General features: G+C 39.3%; 1 protein-coding gene across 1 annotated transcript; it reads left to right on the top strand.

Annotated features, from left to right (window-relative positions):
* Positions 1 to 657: 657 nt before the first annotated feature.
* LOC120523167 (sarcolipin) lies at positions 658 to 9805 on the top strand. The gene is made up of 2 exons (XM_039744202.1): positions 658 to 788; positions 9374 to 9805. The coding sequence occupies exon 2, from the start codon at positions 9474 to 9476 to the stop codon at positions 9567 to 9569; it is 96 nt and encodes a 31-aa protein (XP_039600136.1). The 5' UTR covers positions 658 to 788; positions 9374 to 9473; the 3' UTR covers positions 9570 to 9805.
* Positions 9806 to 19562: the final 9757 nt, after the last annotated feature.

A 19562-nucleotide genomic window follows, 5' to 3' on the forward strand; every position in this document is an offset into this window, starting at 1 on the left:
CCCTTTGGCGGCACCCATGGGACCCAACAGAGCTGAGTCAAAGAACTCCATATTCCAGGCTGCCCTGCGGGAATCCGAGGCACCGCTGCAACCCTGGGAGGGTACCATTTAGTGCTCCGGGACAGGTAATGCCCTGCACAGGTTCTCTCCCTCGGCCCTTCGAATCGAAGGGCTTTCTAGCCGGGTAAGGACACAGGCGCCATCCCTCACAACATACAAATACGAAATACACATAAGTGCAGTATACCAGAAGCCATAGCCATGTTTCTCCTTTAAAAGTATGTGCTCTCTGATTAGTTAGTTTACTTTGTTACATTTCTGTGCACACTTGTCCACACTCAAATCACACGGCAAAACATTTGCTACTGGCATATACTCAAGTGAAGCTACAAGAATAACCATCTCTTTTGTACACAGACCCATTCACATCCCTTTACATTAAAAAAGAAATATACATTGGAACTGATGCTCACTGCCCAGACTCAGATAGCTACTTCATACGGACCCAACCACACCTCCAACTTGCCTTGTTTTTAAGTAGCAGCAAATTAATTATCTACAAAACAACATGTGACTCCTGTCACCATACTAAGAAATCTTTGGCATCGGCCTGTGCTTAAATACTGGGTGTGTGACATCACCATTTTGGGTTAATCTCCTCCCTCTGGCTACTTTAGATGCAGCACAGCCACAGAAGCCCAGACTGAACTGGGAGGAAGAAAGTGTGTTGCTGAAGGGATTTCAGCTCTCTGCAGTCTCTAGGTACGTCAGCCGGCTCATCTGCTAAGGTAAGGGTCTCATATGTGCATGTCAGACTCCTCCTGATCTTATTCTGAAGGTGCAGTGAAACAGCAAGGGAGCTCAGACCACGGAATTAATCAAAAAGCAGCATCTATGTGGTATCTAATGCCAAGTACAAATCTAGAAGCAGTTTGATTTTATTTGTTAAGCATGCTTTGTAATCGCAGACCATCCTACAATCTTTACAGGATCATAGTGCATTTGCCTCACCAGATCAGTAAGTAAGTTTACTGAAAAACAGTGCTACCATCATAAACAGACCAAGTGGACTCCATATTATGGCAGGGACACCTTTACCTCTGTAGCCTTGTGAGAATCTGGGGGTCCTAAAAAACATGCATCAGAGGAAGCATCAATGTGGAAAGCAGGAATCTCATGAAATACACTGTACAAGCCTGTCACATGGAAGGGATACGTCGGGAGACTGTGCACTTGGTGTCAGCCACTAGGGTGGCAGAAGAAATGATACCTTCTGATTTATTACCTTGCTAAAACAGATGATTTTTGAAATGTGATCACACATTACACCTGTGGACAAAATCAACCATGAGCTGTTGCTTGCACTGCAGCCCGTCATTAAACAGATCTGAAAATCGAAATGCCACATCCTCTCCTCTGCGTATCATCTGCCAGCTGGGATCCAAGTAACATTTATTTTTAGACTTTAGCCCTGGTCCAAATGGTAAATACTAAAGCAGCTGTCTCATCTTTTAAAGTAGCATAAGGAGGCTAGGGCAGCTGGATGAAATGTGTGCTTATGTTGGAATCCAGGCACCATCACCATCACTTTGATAACAACTCCAAACTCTTACACATTTATTTACCTCTGCACGAGTAATTGTAACAATTGGATAGGAATGGATTATAATAATCATGCTCACTTTATTCCCGCAGCAAATCATACTTTGTATATTAGATAAACTCCGAATTGGCCGGTTCTAGAGTATGTGTGTGTATGTTTGTGTGTGTGGCGAGATGCCATGTGATAAGCTGGCATCATGTCCAGAAATAGTTCTCACCTTATACTCAGTGTTGTCACGACAGGCAATAGCTCCTCACAAAAGCAAACTGGACAAGTGGATTAGAATGGATGTATTTCAGTGTATTTTCAACCTAAATTAATTTATACATGTAAGTAAACTGTTAACTTTCATTTTAACTTTAACCATAGGTTATTTATTTTTTAACTCATTTAACTTCTTTTTTCCAAATTGACAAATATGTTTTGGAGTGCTGGATAACTGAATCATTACCAAGCTGTCCTCACATTTTCCATTTTCTAGAACTGACTTTTCCACTCAAGTTCAAAATCAGCTTGAAGAATGTTTTATCGAATTTCTCAGTTTGGATAAATTATTCTTCTGTCTATCATGTATTCCACTTTACATACTTCACTGCAGTGACCACATTCTATCCATGCAACAGCTGGTGCAAGGTTAGTGCCAACCTTGGATGAGGGACCAGCCAAGTACAGCAATTTAGTGGACACAATTAGAAACACACATCTTTGGAATGTGGGAGGAATATTTGTGTATGTGGAAAATACCCCACTCCTGCAGGGAGACACACAGAGAGGGCCATCTATCGCACACTTACTCATACTGGATCAGTGAGTGACCCACAAAAGCACAGGAAGAACACATAAACACCACAGAGACAGTGCCTAGTCTACAGCAGCGCACAGCCACAGCCACGTTCACTCCTATCGTAAGCAGACACCGGGCTCACAATTGCTGGCTCAGTCGTAGCCAGTATATTATAGTGAGGAATTCACTTAACATTTCCCTGCTCCAATATAAATACGTGAACAATGGTAATTGGAACTGTACAATGCTTATATGTCGCCTTGGACAAACGTGCCATCCAAATAAATAATAACAACAAAACCGGATCAATTCTGAGTCACCAAGTAACCAGATAAAAACAAATGCAGATATGAGTAGAGCATGTTAACTAAACACAGACAATGATCAGGATGAGATTTAAAACAAGTCCTCAGCAGCTCTGTGGCAGCCACCATGCTGCCCTAAATTAATAAAATCTGTACTAACTAAATCAGTCTCTATCACCTTTCCTCCAAAAATGAGCAGGGTAGTAAAACAAGTAGGTCTGCTGTCTCACATCACTTTTTAATATTTACTGGGGTTCCTTCCATGTAGTATTTGCATGTTTTTTTCTATGTCTTCCCTGTGGCAATTGTTAATTGTATATTTGACCGTGTAGATTTTCTTTGTGCACTTCATCTTTCTGCCACATCTCAAAGAATTGTGTTAAATGGTGGTTAGAGATAAGCTACAAGCCTAGCGTGTGTGTGTATGTATGTGTGTGTGTGTGTATGGGTGTGTTTCCTACTAATGACTAGTATCCCATGCAAAGATGGTTCCTACCTTAGTTCTAATGTTGCAAGAATAGGTTCTGGTTTGCCAGGACCCCACAGAAGACTACAGTCCTTCAGAAAATAGATGGGGAAAGGCTGGATACCATTTGCTGGCAAATGTAAGCTAAGTAAATGTTTGGTGACATACGACAAGTAAGGAGCCTGAACCCAAATATTTTGGACATGCAGTAGACATAATAGTACACCATTTAGAATCCAATAAGGCAAGAAATCACCTAGAGTCCATCAGTTTTCTAAATCTACCTCGTTGAGATACATGTGTCTTGTGAAGTACAGAAGCCCATCTTGCACTTAAAATCTAAGTGTTGCAAGGAACTGCATTTCAGATATCCTGCTGGATAGTGGCAGTTTCAAAATCTAACATGACTGTAGAAAAAACGAATATTTCAAGAATGCCATTCTACATATGCCACTAAGTTTAAGAGTACATTAGAGCCACCAGCATATTTTGTGATAAACCCCAGATCCTCATGTAAGTATATGCGAGTTGTCATGATCTTTTAGATATTTCTATAAAGGAAAGCTCTTAGTCGCTGTTCTTAACAGTGAACGGTGTTTAAAGTGGAAAAATTAAGTCAGTGTACGCTGAAATTTGTGCACTCAACCACCCCACGATTTTTTGAAAGTGAAACTTCTTAAAAAAACCCCATCCAATCATGTAGGTTATGTCAAAAGTAAACAAGCAGCATAGAGAATATAATCAGATTCATAAATGATACATTTTTCATGTTTTCTTTCACTAAGAATTCTTAAAGCTTTTTTGTGCACTTTTGAATATCTGTGAAATATTTCTGTTCTTTCTTAGTGAAGTTTCCTAACTAGCTTTGTCTGCTAGTTCACTTATTCCATTCATTTGACAGATAAAGTCCTCTGCAGATAGATGAACATTTAGTGACTTGCACATTCCTATTAGCCAGTTGTAATGTTTTTTTTTTAAATAATCAAACTTCTACTTTCTCCAGCACTCCAGCTGATTGTTGTGGCATTCAGAATTTTCTGTGTCCTTGCAATGACGAACACAGAAAGGGGGTGATGAGAGATCTCTGGTGTTTGTGGTAATATTGTAGCCTGGCTCTGCTTCTTTCATCTTCTTTCTGTACGCAGAAGCTCACATTACACTGCTATGTACATACTGAACAATTTGAATTCCTCAGGCTTCCACATTATCAATATTTGTCCATCCGTGAATAAATGTTATATTATAAGATTGACTTCTTCTTACATATCCTCTATAGATCCTGACACGTGAGAAAAACAAAGCTGTTAACTGTAAAACTGTAAGGTGCAAGATCAGCCCTCTGTGCACTGTCAGGCGTTAGAATGTAAATAGATGGTGTAAGAAGTGAGCGAATGCTTAAATTAAAATTTTACAAGATCCTGACTGCTCCCAGCCACTTCACATAAGGACAGTGAACAAAGCAAAGCTGTTCTGCTAGAACACTACATAGAACTATTTGAAAAAGTAACCAGGAGAAATGATGAAGTCAAAAGCTGAAGAGTGAAAGATCAAAAGTTTAGACCAACCGTAACCAACACCAAATTGGAAAACAAAAATTCAGATGTGGGTGTCAGTAGGCTTTGTGCCCTAGGAACCAAGTTACCCAAACTATTCTATAATATTTCAGTATTATTTACCACTCTGATGCTGATCTTTCTGATCATAAAATAGGTCATTACAATAACAAAAGACGAGAAGAATTCAAAATGAATTGCAGCATTACGGTATTTGAGGGTTCCCCTAGAGTGCCTCTTTCTCATGCACGACTTGGTTCAAAAACTAATCAGCACATCGTCATCTCATAACAGGCTTATGTTTTTGAGTTTGGTGTTTTTCCGTCCAGCCATTTTAGCTCTAGACGGTCCTCAAGAAACTGTGACGCACACATACACACCTAATCAAGGGACCCTAAAAAACTGAGGGAAACCGAAGTTTTATACTATTTGAAACTGGAAAAAATCAAATACTCCGTTAGAGGATCTGTACAGATTTTTTTCAAAACATGACAGGATCAGATCAGTAATATTTTAGAATAAGCTCTTAAAGCACAGAGGAAGCAATTATTTCTGTATTTCTTTTTCTTCTCCATTCATCTCTATTGGCTTATCAAACTCATCAATTTAGGTATGTTTACAAGCCTTAAATTTTACTCCGTTGGTCTTGCTCTCTCTCTCAGGGGTGGGGGTCGACTTGTTCTCAATCCTACTTTTTGTAAAAATTGACTGATTTATATGGAATGATTACAATAAAATGAATTTAAAAAAATAAAAAAATCAAGATCCGTTGATACGAGATCTACATTTTTGATGAATCAAAAGTCTTCACCCATCCCTGATAGATGACAGGTAATAGTGGGGGATGGCACAAAGCAAAAAACAAACTCAAAAATACTAGCGTAGATCAAACCCTTAAAGCCTTGTAGAAAAAGGATTTGGAAAACACAACAGAACAATGGCCAAAATAGGGTTTTGGAATTTGTCAGCTTTGACAGGAAACTGACATTTCTGAGCAGTTTCTAACCGTACAGTACAATTCCTCAGAGGTCAAAAGCACAACCCTAGAACACATGAATAATTGTAGATATAGAAACACAATATAGTGCCGATCATGAGCAAGTGATAACGGTTGAAATAAATTAACAAAAATAAAAGTAAGCTTTAAATAAAAAAAACCTAAAAAAAACTATTGAAAGAATCTTAATCTACAACCTCAAGAAAACCCTGAAAACAAGTAAATGAAAGACAGACTAAATAAAAATAAATGATCCAGTATGACAAGAGTAAAGTACTCAAAGGCAAGGACAAAATGTAGCCAGGGATTATTAAAAGGACTACATTACAAAATCACAAAGTCAAAAAGGTGTTCCGTCTCAGCAGAGAGAATTTTCATAAAAGGATCGGGGGATATAACACGATCAAAAACAAATAAGTGCAGGAGACAAAACCAAAAAGGTCATATCATTATTTGGCAAGTCAGAAACATAGACAAGAATCAAAACCATAGGATGAAAGTAAGGTCAGGTTGCCAAGCTCAAAAAGCAAAAAGAAACACATATAAATTCTTTGGTTTATCTGCACAAGGATGCCTAAATGGTGTATAATATAGCCATTTATAGGGTCGCCTTGCTCTCTCTCTCTAATGTAATGTACATTCCTGGGTAATTCTGAGAAGTTACTTCGGCAAAGGCCAACGTGAATATCTCAATATGAGGCAGGCTGTCAACATTCAAAATGGAGTTGTGAAAAGAGGGTAAAAAATTATAACTACTTCAGTTAACAAGATAGGGAATAATAAATCCGAGACCCCAGGTTAGCTGCAAAAAAAATTCCAGAAGCTCACTAGAAAAGCCAGAAAAAAAATCAATTAAATACACCAATTACAACAAAAGACCCAAAGGATATTCAACGTTGGGATAAAATGAAGGCAAAGCCAAAAACATTCTTAGTAAGTTTCTTACGCCTTTATTAGAAACAAAATGCAGATGCCCTATGAGAACATGGTCCATTTTTTGAAGGCATTTTTGCACTCCTTTAAACCTTTTGTTTGTTCCAAATCTGAGGGCAATTCATTGTTTTGCTTCAATTTCCAGTTAAATCAGTTGTATTTCACACTGCAAATATTCAAGCAAACTAAACATATCAACAAACATTCCACAGGTGTGTCATGGACTTCATTCATTGAACAGAACCATTTTTTTTTCCTGGGAAAAAAATATGAGCTTTTACAAGAGACATATTTGTTCACGGCCACATTTTCCATTATTATTTGGTTTACTAAACACAGCTGTATGAATAAAATGTCTAGTATTGAATAACTGGAAAATTATTTGAAAATGATGTATACATACATATGGCATGAAATGGACAAATGGGGAAGTGTACAAAAGAAGGCAAGCTCTGCTGAGGGCAGACGCTTCAGGTTTACAACTGCAGACATATCAGTTGAATTTATTTAACTGTATGCATATTTACTCCCCAGTGCCCTCCATATGAACTTAACTTTAATTTAGTCTCACATTAAATGTCTGCTGTCTTAGCTCCTATAACTACTTGTTAATTGTTCAGTTTGGAATGTTTGATTAAGATTTACTGCAAATGGCAAAGTTAATGCATCCAAATCATTTGCAAAAACCACTATGATTAGGAGGATAGCCTACCTGCGTGCATCATTTTCATGATGTAACATTAGGGGGTTTGATCATCTGTCTCACAGGGAACTGCTATTCATTTCTCCTTGCCTCTTTATGTGCTACAACATTGATCACAAATGAATTTATACTATTTTTTTTTTTCTTTCTTCTATACAATTGTGTGCACGAGGGGCATATATCAGGTACCTGATCAGGCGCTAGACTTGCTCTGATTGACTTGCAATTGTGCATGTTGTTTTTATGCAAATTGTGTATCATTTGTTCCAATGTTCATATTTACCTTTTATTGTTGTTAATACTTTATGTTAACCATCGACTCATAATGCTGTGAATTAGATTCCTTAATTATAGACAGTTGATGCCTAGAGTGACAACCATAGCATGCACAATTTCACCTGTAATGCACAGTCTTTCATGTACGAGGTGTGATCAAAAAGTACGGTGAATGTTGATGCAGAGCACCATCCAAGAGCAACGCAAAACAATTCAATGCAGGTTCTGACATGTCCATCCTAGAGCCTAGTTTGTGACAAGTTTCAACTTATTTGATACTGTCAGTCGTTTGTGAGCCACTGTTGAGTTCAAGTGTGTTTTTCAAGTTTGGCCTTAATAATGGATATCGAGCAATGCATTAACATGAAATTTTGTTTCAAATTGCTAAAAGCTCAGGAAACCCATCAGATGTTAAAATCGGTTTATGGTAACACCGCACTGACAATTAGAACTGTTTACAAGTGGGTTGATCGATTTCGTAATGGATCTGGCTCGGTTGAAGACGAGAAAAGATCAGGACATCCTTCAACATCAATAGCTGAGGAAAATCGGTTTCATTCTTCATCATGACAACACTCCTTGTCACACATCCTTTCTACTGTAGTACGACAATTTCTGTTGAATAAAAACATTACTCTGTGTCCGCATCCACCTTATTTGCCAGCACTGTGCGACTTCTGACTGTTCCCTAAATTGAAAATGACCATGAAAGTCAAAACAATTTCAATCCATTGAGGACATCCAGTCAGCCACGACAGCCCAACTAAAGACACTCTTGAAAGAAAACTTCCAGAACTGCTTGGCAAAGTGGCAGGAGCGTTGGGATAAGTGCATTCAAAGTGGAGGAGAGTATTTTCAGGGTGACTAGTAGTTGTAAATCTTTTACTGCAATAAACGTTTCTTTTTTAAAACATTCACCATATTTTTTGATCACACCTCGTATTTAGATCGGTCCCATGTTGGATTACATTCACACCTCATGCAAATTGCTCCTGGGTTTGCTGGGTACTGCACCAAGACCACCCTTTCCAAAGGGTCTTGATGCAATTGCTTTGTTCCAACAGCACAGTGCAATTGGTGTGTTCACATCTGCTTAAACAAACCAAACGTTCAGGGAAATCAAACTAGAGTTTGAAAAAGACACAGCAAATGAACTAGGTGTGAAAGCGCCTTTAAAGATGGCAGCCGTGACCATGTGACCACAGCCCTGTGACATCACACACACTCAAGTAACTCCTAGCAATGCATTGTGTCTTAACAAACAGTTCCAAAAAGAAAATGGAGTGTCACAACTTTACAATCAAACAACTAAAGGAATGCTGAAAGAAATGGATAAAGATCTGTATTCTTTACTTAATTATAACAGGTGTACAGAAAAGGTAGATGGATACATTACTCTTTCTGTTGTTGTGTTTTTTTTTTTTCTTATGACTGTTTATTAGCACTACTGCCTCAAAGCTTTTAAACTTTGGGTTCAAATCTTAGACAGTTCACTGTGTGAGGCATTTGCAGGTTTACATAGGTCCTTCAATTTTCATCCAATACTGTATGCCAAAGAAGTGCAAGTTAGAACAACTGGTGATTGTAAATTGGTCCTGTGTGTGAATGGGCCCTGCAATGGGCTGCCATCTTGCATGGAACTCAAGCTTCTTGTGACCTCCAAATGAAACAAGTTTGAGAATATTAATTATATGTTAATTACAAATTTTAATTTGAAACATACCATATAATTTCATGTTGTTCTCCCTTTCAGGATTTAAACCCAGAACATCCTAACAAAGTCCCATCAGATCAATTGTGACCTGATTCACATACAGAGCATCTTGTGATCCTACGTCCTACCACAGTGAAGAATGGACCGCTCCACACAAGAACTCTTCTTAAACTTTATGATTGTCTTAATCACAGTGCTGCTCATGTGGCTGCTGGTGAAATCCTACCAAGAATAAGAGCCTCTTCGAACCTAACAAGATTCCCTGCTGCAGAAGCCTGCATCTTTTGTATCGGTTATTGAGCTAGGATGTGAAGGCGGTCTTCAGAGCAAAAATGAGTGTCTGACAAAGTCTGCAATGCCTCTTTGGGAAAAGTGGAGGCTTAAAGCTTTGTAGCAGCTAGAATGCATTGCTGTATCTGCACCCTCATGTCTTTCTGAATAAAATTAAATGGTCCCATGTTGTCTTGTTGACATACACTGAGCTAATTAATGGTGTTTGAAATCAACACTACTAACCTTAATTGAAAACATTTAAAAATAAAAGCTTATAATGTTTGTCCTTCAGGTCAATATTGACATAATAATTGTTCTTCTAGGACTGAAAAGGCAGATCACAAAAGCACAGGATCAAAAAGCAAGGGGGAAAAAAACAAATCAAAACCAAATTCATGACGCCAAAAATACCAAAGCCAAATAAAAACAAAAAGTAATCATGCAAGAAAGTTAAACTCCTGAATCAAGAAAACCAATAAATTGCATACTACTCTTTTTTATAAGTATCCAGAAACTTGGAAGCAAGAGAGAGGACACCACCATCTTTCATAGATTTGACATGATGACATCACACATTGCACTTTCTACTGGAACCGTGTGTCAGCAACAGGGGAGTTATTAGGTGCTTTCCCACTGTGGGAACTTTTTTGAGGAACCAGCAACTTTTTAGAAACTCAGGAACTTTTTTAGTATTGCTCCATGGCTAAATGAAACTATGCAATCGCTGCGCCGCGCCTGTCGAACTGCGGAACGGCGTTGAAAAAAAGATGGATGGGTTGTTTCTAAACAGATTTTTAGGACTTCTCTTTTCAACTTCCAGGCAGCACTTAACAAAACTAAACAAGATTTCTTTGCTGATTTAGTATTTATTTAATTCAATTAATGCGGCCATTCACCCTCATTCTGTGATGGGATTAAATAGCGCTGTTCATTCATGTGAGCAATTTCTTTCATTCTTTGTCAGCAAAATTGATACTATCCGCTGTGGCATTGTTCAAACTGGCTATGAACTTCCTACTGTTAAACTGGGCACTGTCTTAGAATCCTTTGATCCTGTCTCACTTTCACAGTTAAAAAGAACTATTGACACCCTTAAACCAGCTCTCTGTCCTCTTAAAATTTTACCACCATGTCTCTTAGTGGAAGCCTTTGATGTTTTGGGTCCATCTTTACTAGCCATTATCAATGATTCTATTAGTGAGGGATCTCTGCCCTCATTTTTATAAACATGCTGTAGTGCATCCCTGTCTAAAAAAGGCAGAATTAGATCCTGGAGTTTTAGCCAATTTTAGCCCAATTTCCCAACTGCCATTTCTGGCTAAAATTCTAGAAAGAATCATTTATAATCAATTGGTCGATCACCTTCACTCCAATAATTTATCTGAGATCTACCAATCTGGCTTTAGGCATTATTATGGTGTTTTCAATGGCCCTCCTAAAAGTATTCAATGACATCTCTATTTTTACTGACTCAGGTGATGCGGCAGTCCTTGTCCTCCTTGATCTGTCTGCTGCCTTTGACCATGAGATATTGCTGATGTGGCTTGAACATCTTGTTGGGCTTAAAGAGGTTGCTCCCAACTGGTTCAGGTCATATTTAACTGGTAGACACTTTTCAGTGACTTTAAATTCCTCTTTCTCATCTACTGCTCCTCTTAAATTTGGTGTTCTTCAGGGATCCATTTTGGGTCCTATTTTATTTTCTATATACCTTCATCCTATTGGAGCTATTTTTAGGAAGTTTAACATTTCTTTTCACTGCTATTCTGATGATACACAGGTTTATATTCCCGTCTGCAACTCTGCAATAAATCAACTCCACAACTGTCTTTCTGAACTATGATCCTGGATGGCTAATAATTTTCTTGATCTGAATCAAAATAAAACGGAGGAGCTTATAGTGGTCCATCAGCTAAAGCCCAAATTGGTCTTGGATTTCTGGGCTCTTTCTCTGTCTTTTGCAAACCTCAAGTCCACAATCTATGTGTTATCTTTGACAATAACCTCTCTTTCAAGAAACAAGTTAATTCTGTAGTCAAGAGTTGTTTTTCCAGCTTCGTCTATTAGGTAAGATCAAGCCTTTTTTATCTTCTAGGGATCTTGAGAAAGCTACTCATGCTTTTATCTTTTCTCCCCTTGATTACTGCAACTCGCTGTATTCTGGGATTAACAAATCACTGATACTCAGGTTACAGTTGGTCCAAAATGCTGCCGCTCTCTTCCTGGTTGGGGCAAGAAAGTATGACTCCGTTTCTCCTGTTTTAGCTTCTTTACTCTGGCTGCCTGTCAGTTTTCGAATTGATTTTAAAATCTTGTTGCTAGTTTTTAAATCTTTACATGGGCTTACTCCTGCCTATTTATCCGAATTGTGTGTTTTACACCAGCCAGTGCTTAGATCTTCTGGTCAGTTGTCTCTTGTTGTCCTTTGTACCAAGTGTAAAACCAAGGGGGACAGGGCTTTTGAAGCTGCTGCTCCTCGCCTGTGGAACTCTTACCTCATCTACAATTGAACTGTTCAAAACAAGATTAAAGACTCATTTCTATTCACTTGTATTCCGTGACCTTCAGTAATACTGATGGTTTCCTCATTGTGATTATATAACATTACTTCTATTTATTATTTATTTTATTTATGTTCATATATTTTATTTTTATTTATGTTATTTATGTTATTTGTTTGCTTTCTTTTATTCTATTACTGTGAAGCACTTTGGCCACAGCATTCCTATGTTGTTTTAAATGTGCTATATAAATAAATTGACATTGACATTGACATATTCCCATTGCAGGGACTCAGGCCATTTGTAGATCCTGGTAGGTAGTATCATCGGTGAGGTTCAGGCAATGAATTATGTTGACTGGATGACCATTTTAAAATCTGTTAGTAGTGTGGATTTTGGAGTTAGAGGACCACACTTTACACTGCATCACACTTTATATCCACCTCCATGGTTTACTCTGCCATGCACTGCATGAAAGTAATAAGTTGTGTTCACTTTGAGGCAATATGGTGCGGGGATCCCCTGTGAACACCTGAAACACACTGCACTTCACACCGCATCACATATTTTGAATAAAGCTTACAGTTTCTGCTGTGCAGTGGGAATGCAACACACAAAAGTGGCCAGGGACCGACCACAAGTCTACTTTATAGATAAGCTCATTGGTTCCAGAAAACAAAGTTACTCCAGTAGGAAGATGCCAAGAACAAACTACACAAAATGGTGAGGCCCATGGTATAGCCGCATACTAATGACACCAAAATGGAATACAGAAAGTAATGAAAATTGATTGATATATTAACAGTAGTCACTTAACCCATTGATTTTCTAACTCAAGGACTGGAGTTTTCCCCAGCAACTTTGGGTGCAAGGTGAAAACCAGTCTTGTTAATAGTCTACTGCCATGCACACATAATTATTCACGTTGGGCCAATTTAAAGCTGCCAGTTAACATAACCTGCACATGTATAATTGTATAATTGTATAACCCCACACAAACATAAGGGGAATTGGTGAACTTTCCAATGAATAGCATTCAAGCACAGTCACATAGGGCTGTAATACTTCAATGCTAATCACAACTCTACCATGCCACCTACTTACGGGTACAGTTGAGATCGACTGTCACATATAAGGATCTGTCCTATATCTTCTTTCCCTTCCTGTTCTCCTGTATGCTAGTAACAAATTGTAGGCCATTCACACTTGTTCTCAGCAGCAGCGATGATCGCGCATTTTTGGCAGTTTTTCAAACTGGCAAGCAACTCCAAGGTTTTTTGTAAGATTATTTTAAGTTACATGTTCCTTTCAGTTAAAGATAACTGACAAGTTACTATAACAGCTATCCACAGCCTACTTTTTCAGTTATTTCTTTTAAAATGTAAGAAAAATTATAGTTTAGTTGGACTGCATTGTATTCAAATTGTTTATTGAATTAATACATGAATGTTGTAAGAAGTTTGCCCCACGATCTCTTCAGGTAAAACCGACCATTTACAAAGAATAACACTCAGCGACTCTCTGAGCTAAATGAATACTCTTGCAGGTTGTGTGGTTTCAGTCAGTGCAACCACTTCTTCCTTAAGATTTGTTTGCCGGAAGCACTGACCCATTGAAAAATAACAAATAAACGCTGAACAGGTTTAAAACTGTTCTTACCTCTCTATGCATATATTCTTAACCCTGTTCTACTTGTGATCACCTTTAAATGATTTTTCATCAAAACTTTTCTGATGTTCAGTAAAAATGTTCAAAGGTTATAGTACATCCTTGTGGGCGAGGTGGGCCCCTTTTGGGCCTGGGAAAGTAAAGAGTGATGGTATTTTACCCTATTACCATTTTTAACTGAGAGTGTAAGTAGGCATTTATTTTATAGCTATGTGAATGTCTGTAATGCACAGATTTTTTTTAGATAAATTTGAATGCCAAACTCTTACAATCGCTAGTTCCAGTATTCCTGTAAAGGCCAAAGATTATCATAGTGTCAATGATAACAAAAGTGGGCTATCTTGATGACTACAGATCATTAAATTCAGACCCATTGTAATGCTCTGAGAAATTGGCACTGGGACACCATCCATCCATCCATCCATTATCCACTGCTTATCTGAAGTCGGGTCGTGGGGGCAGCAGCCTAAGCAGGGAATCACAGATCTCCCTCTCCCTGGAAACCTCCTCAAGCTCCTCTGGGAGGACCCCGAGGTGTTCCCAGGCCAGCCAGGAGATATAATCCATCCAGCGTGTCCTGCGTCTGCCCCGTGGCCTTCTCCCAGTGGGGCATGCCCAGAACACGCCCCCAGGGAGGCATCCAGGGGGCATCCTAACCAGATGCCCAAACCACCTCAACTGACTCCTCTCAATGCGGAGGAGCAGCAACTCTACTCCGAGTCCCTCCCGAATAACTGAACTCCTCACCCTATCTCTAAGGGAAAGTCCAGCCACCCTGTGGAGAAAACTCTATTGGCTCACCTCTCTCTTCACCACGACGTACCGTTGCAGAGCCCGCATTACTGTGGATACCATATGAATCCGTCTGTCAACCTCCCGCTCCATTCTTCCCTCACTCATGAACAAGACCCCGAGATACTTGAACTCCTTCATTTGAGGCAGTAATGTGTTCCCAACCCGGAGAGAGCATTCCACCCTTTTCCGGCTGAGAACCATGGCCTCGGATTTAGAGGTGCTGACTCTCATCCCTACTGCTTCACACTCGGCTGCAAACCGCTCCAGTGAGAGCTGGAGGTCACTGTCCGATGAAGCCAACAGAACCACGTCATCCGCAAATAGCAGAGATGAGATTCTGAAGTCACCGAACCAGACCCCCTCCGCTCCTTGGCTGCGCCTAGAAATTCTGTCCATAAAACTTATGAACAGAAGCAGTGACAAAGGGCAGCCCTGGTGAAGTCCAATCCCAACAGGAAACGGGTCTGACTTATAACCAGCAATGCGGACCAAGCTCCTGCTCCTCCACTACAGGGACTGAATGGCTCGTATCAACGAGCCTTGTATCCTGTACTCTTGGAGCACACCCCACAGGATGCTTTGAGGGACATGGTCGAATGCCTTCTCCAAATCCACAAAACACATGTAGACTGGTTGGGCAAACTCCTATGCCCCCTCTAGGATCCAGGCCAAGGTGTAGAGCTGGTCCAGTGTTCCACTGCTGAGACGGAATCCGCATTGTTCCTCTTGAATCTGAGATTCGACCATCGACCAAACTCTCTTATCCAGCACCCCTGAATAAACCTTACCGGGGAGGCTGAGGAGTGTGATCCCCTATAGTTGGAGCACATCTTCTGGTCACTCTTCATTAAAAGGGTGGACCACCACCCCGGTTTGCCAATCCAGAGGCACTGCCCCGATGTCCATGTGATGTTGCAGAGACATGTCAACCAGGACAGCCCCACAATATCGAGAGCCTTGAGGAACCCAGGGTGAACCTTGTCCACCCCAGAGGCCCTGCCACCTCGGAGCTTTTTAACTACCTTGGCGACCTCGGGCACTGGGACACATTAAATATATTTTGGACCAATTCCACTTTGCATGATATCTGTCATATTATACAGTATATAGGCGGAGGGGGGCCCCAGTCAGGACACCTTCATAATGAAAGAAGAGAGTGTGCACAGAGCACTATTTCCCCCAGATTTCTAGATGCAAGCCTACTGGGTTGTAGTGTTGTCTTGAATTCCTACAGGGCATGCTGGGAGTTGGAGTTTGCAGACTCAGCCCTGTTGGGTTCTGTGGGTACAATCGGGGTTGCTGTGGGGACTGCAGAGCTCTATTTTGTTGGGCTTCCATCTTACATGGAAATACTTCCAGACCATGCTAGCAGACAACATTAAAGAAGCCTACTGCCTCCATTCAGGGAGCCAGAGTGAATAAAAAACTCTCTAGTGCTTTTATGCTTGTGTCTGAGCCTATCTTTGTCAGGTTTGGGGAGCATGAAGAGTAAATTCAAAATGCTGCTACAAGATCTACTAAAACGTAGAACCACATAAACTCCTGTTCTTAAGTCTTTACACAGGCTTCCAGTTAAGTTTAGAATTGATTTAAAAAGGTTCCTTCTTACATGTAAAGCTTTAAATAGTCTAGAATATATTTATTTATTTGCATTTTTCTGAGGTATCACATGTGAGGAAGTGGAAATCCTCCTACCATTAAAAGGTACTATTAAGGAGGTACTGAGTGATTTTGAAATTGTAGATGAAGATGTACTACTCTGATTAAATAGGCTGAAATCAAACAAATCAAAGAATTATTAAGGATAAGATTGAGAAACACTTGGCAAGTACAGGAGTTTTACTGCACAGTCAGCATGGGAAGAAGGAGGTGATGTTTTACCAACACACTGAAATTCTATGAGGAAGCAACAAAAGGATCAATTTGGAGCATATGATATTATTTATCTTCATTTTCAGAAAGTATTTGATAAGGTGCCACATGAGAGGTTGAGCAACAAACTAAAAGCAGTGGGAGTTCAGGGTGTTATTTGTAGATGAATGCAAAATTGGCTCAGACACAGGAAGCAGAGGATTATGGGTTGAGAAACTCCATCAGAATTGACTGATGTTAAGAGAGGTGTTCCACAGGGATCAGTGTTAGGGCTGCTGCTATTTTTAACATGTATACATAATTTGGAAAGAAATATAAGTAACAAGCTGGTTACATTTTCAGATGATACCAAGATAGGTGGACAGGCAGATAATCTGGAATCCTTTGAATCATTACAGAGGGACTTGGACAGCATACAGGCTTGGGCAGATTTATGGCAGATTAATTTAATGTAAGTAAAAATAAAGTATTACATATAGGAAGTAAAAATATTAGATTAGAATACACAATGGTAGGCCTGAAAATTGAAAGTGCCACCTTATGAGAAGGATTTAGGAGTTATAGTGGACTCAACGCTATGAACTTCCAGACAGTGTTCAGAAGCCATTAAGAAGGCTAACAGAATGTTAGGTTATATAGCACAAAGTGTGGAGTACAAATCCAAGCAGGTTATACTCAAGCTTTATACTTTCCACTGGTGAGGCCTCATCTGGAGTACTGTGTGCAGTTTTGGTCTGCAGACTACAAAGAGGGCATAGCAGCGCTAGAAAAGGTCCAGAGAAGAGCAACTAGGCTGATTCTAGGGCTACAGGGGATGAATTATGAAGAAAGATTAAAAGAGCCTTTTCAATTTAAGCAAAAGAAGATTGACTGAAGTGTTGAAAATTATGAATTAGTACAGTGGATTAAGACTGTTATTTTAAAATGAGTTCATCAAGAACATGGGGACACAATTGTAAATTTGCTAAGGGTAAATTTCAAACAAATATTAGGACATTTGTCTTTACACAGAGAACCATAGACACTTGGAATAACCTAGTAGTATGATAGACAATAGGACTTTAGGGACTTTTTAAAACTTGATTTTGTTTTAGAAGAATTAAGTGGATGGTGAAGTAATGGTGAGCTTTGTTGGGCTGAATGACCTGTTTTCATAAACTGTTGTAATGTTCTAACATAAATACTACACGATACATCATTGTCTCAAGATGGTGGTCTCCTAAAGACTCCAAGGGTTATTAACATAACCGTGGGAGGTCAGGCTTTTAGCTGCAGGACCTCAAAACCATTGAATGATCTGTCTGCATGTGCTAGTCTCACCATTCCAATTCAAGCTAAAGACTCAGGACTTTAGCATGCTCTGATTAGAGATGCTGCTTAGCTATTCTTATTGTATTTCAATTTGTTAGTCATTTGCACAAAAGTGAATGGTAATCATTAAAAACTGTGATTATGGCCTCCTCTACTCTTTACTTCGTTTCATTTTCTTGCTTTGGCACTACAATGCTAATCTTCTCCTCCTGCCCAAAAGAAGTGATGCTACAGATATTGAGGCTCTTAGGCCCCTTCCACACTACCATGTTTTCATTTAGAGCTACAGGCATTTGTCTACATTTTCGCCTTTTGCCCACACTACCCCAGCATTTTTACCACAGAAAATTAATACTTCTAAAAATGCTTTCAAGTGCCATAGATTTTTGTAAACAATTGTGAAGCATTTCAGTGTGGATAGGAGAGCACAAAGGTTTTTGTAAATGCTGACCCTATCACATTCTGATTGGCTACTTCTCATTAGATAGATGTCTTTACTCTGACTGAATCCTATGCATTACAACGTCTCATTCTCTGACCTGACACGCCTTAATGGAAGATTGACATACTCTAAATTGCATTTTGTACAGTTGGAATGCTGCATACACACACAAAAGGCAAATAATTTACTGGTCGCTGCAGTTTTGCTGTAAATCCCATTTCCATTCAATAAGAAAGGACACTTTCCACAGCAAAATTAATAACAAGGTGGAAATGAACTGGATGGGTGTTGAGCGATGGTCTACCAGGGCTACTCAATTATATCCTGGAGGTTCTGTAGGTACCATTTTAACCTGTTTCGTAATTACAACCTGTTTAATTACTAATAAAGCAATTTTATTGGCTTAGTTGTTGTGACATTTGTTACAATTGATAACACCTAATTGCTTATTTTAGTTTTAAACAGTTGCATTAAGGTTTTAATCGTTGCCTGTTTCCTTAACCATCTATCAGTTAATAATGAGGTGCTACTAACAAAGGAATCACCAACTCTCCTGCAAAATGTGCTTCCATTAAATCCTATGTACATGCATCATAGACTATCTGTGTTACTACAATGCTTTGAAAAAAATGAGAGAGAATGAAAGGACCACAAAACATATGAATGTCAGAAATCAAAAAATATGCAATGTTTGTCTTGCAAGAATTAAGGCACTAACAGGTCAAATAATTAAATATCAAGCTTTATTATCTTTTAGGATAGGCTTCTAACAGTGAAACTGGATGGAACCTGCAACACTGTAATTGAGGACTCCAGGTCTACATCATATGTGTTTTTGGGTGTTTCAGCATGGGCATGGATCCTTTGGTAAACAATGTGAAAAGTTCTGTGTGGATAAAGATCGTTTCTGCTTGAAAATACCATTTTTAAATGAAAATGTATTAGTGTGAATGCAGCCTTAGATTCCAAAGATGAAAGGGCTTAATCACCTCATTAGACTGCCCAGTTTCTTATATATAAATGTCTATGCGTCAAAGTGTGTCTGTCTGTCTGTCGACCAAGGAAATAGAAACTCACTTAGCCACTAATGCAGAAGCAAGACGAACATTTGGCAAAATGAAATAGCCGAACAGTGCCATTTGCAACGTGAGAGAAATATGCTTTCAGCCTTATTTTTAAGAAAATGAAGAACAATTATCTGAGCAACCAGTAATGGCGCACTGCACAATAACGTGCAGTAAATACTCTTGACTTGAGCATTCCTAGTTCTCATCCTCTTTCTCTGTACATTTAGCATTCATTTGCTCAGAGGTTGATGCGCTTGGTGCTTCCTGAGCAGCTCTTCTTTTCTCCACTCTAGCGGCCC

Source organism: Polypterus senegalus, chromosome 2 (assembly GCF_016835505.1).
Source record: "Polypterus senegalus isolate Bchr_013 chromosome 2, ASM1683550v1, whole genome shotgun sequence".
NCBI lineage: Eukaryota > Metazoa > Chordata > Cladistia > Polypteriformes > Polypteridae > Polypterus > Polypterus senegalus.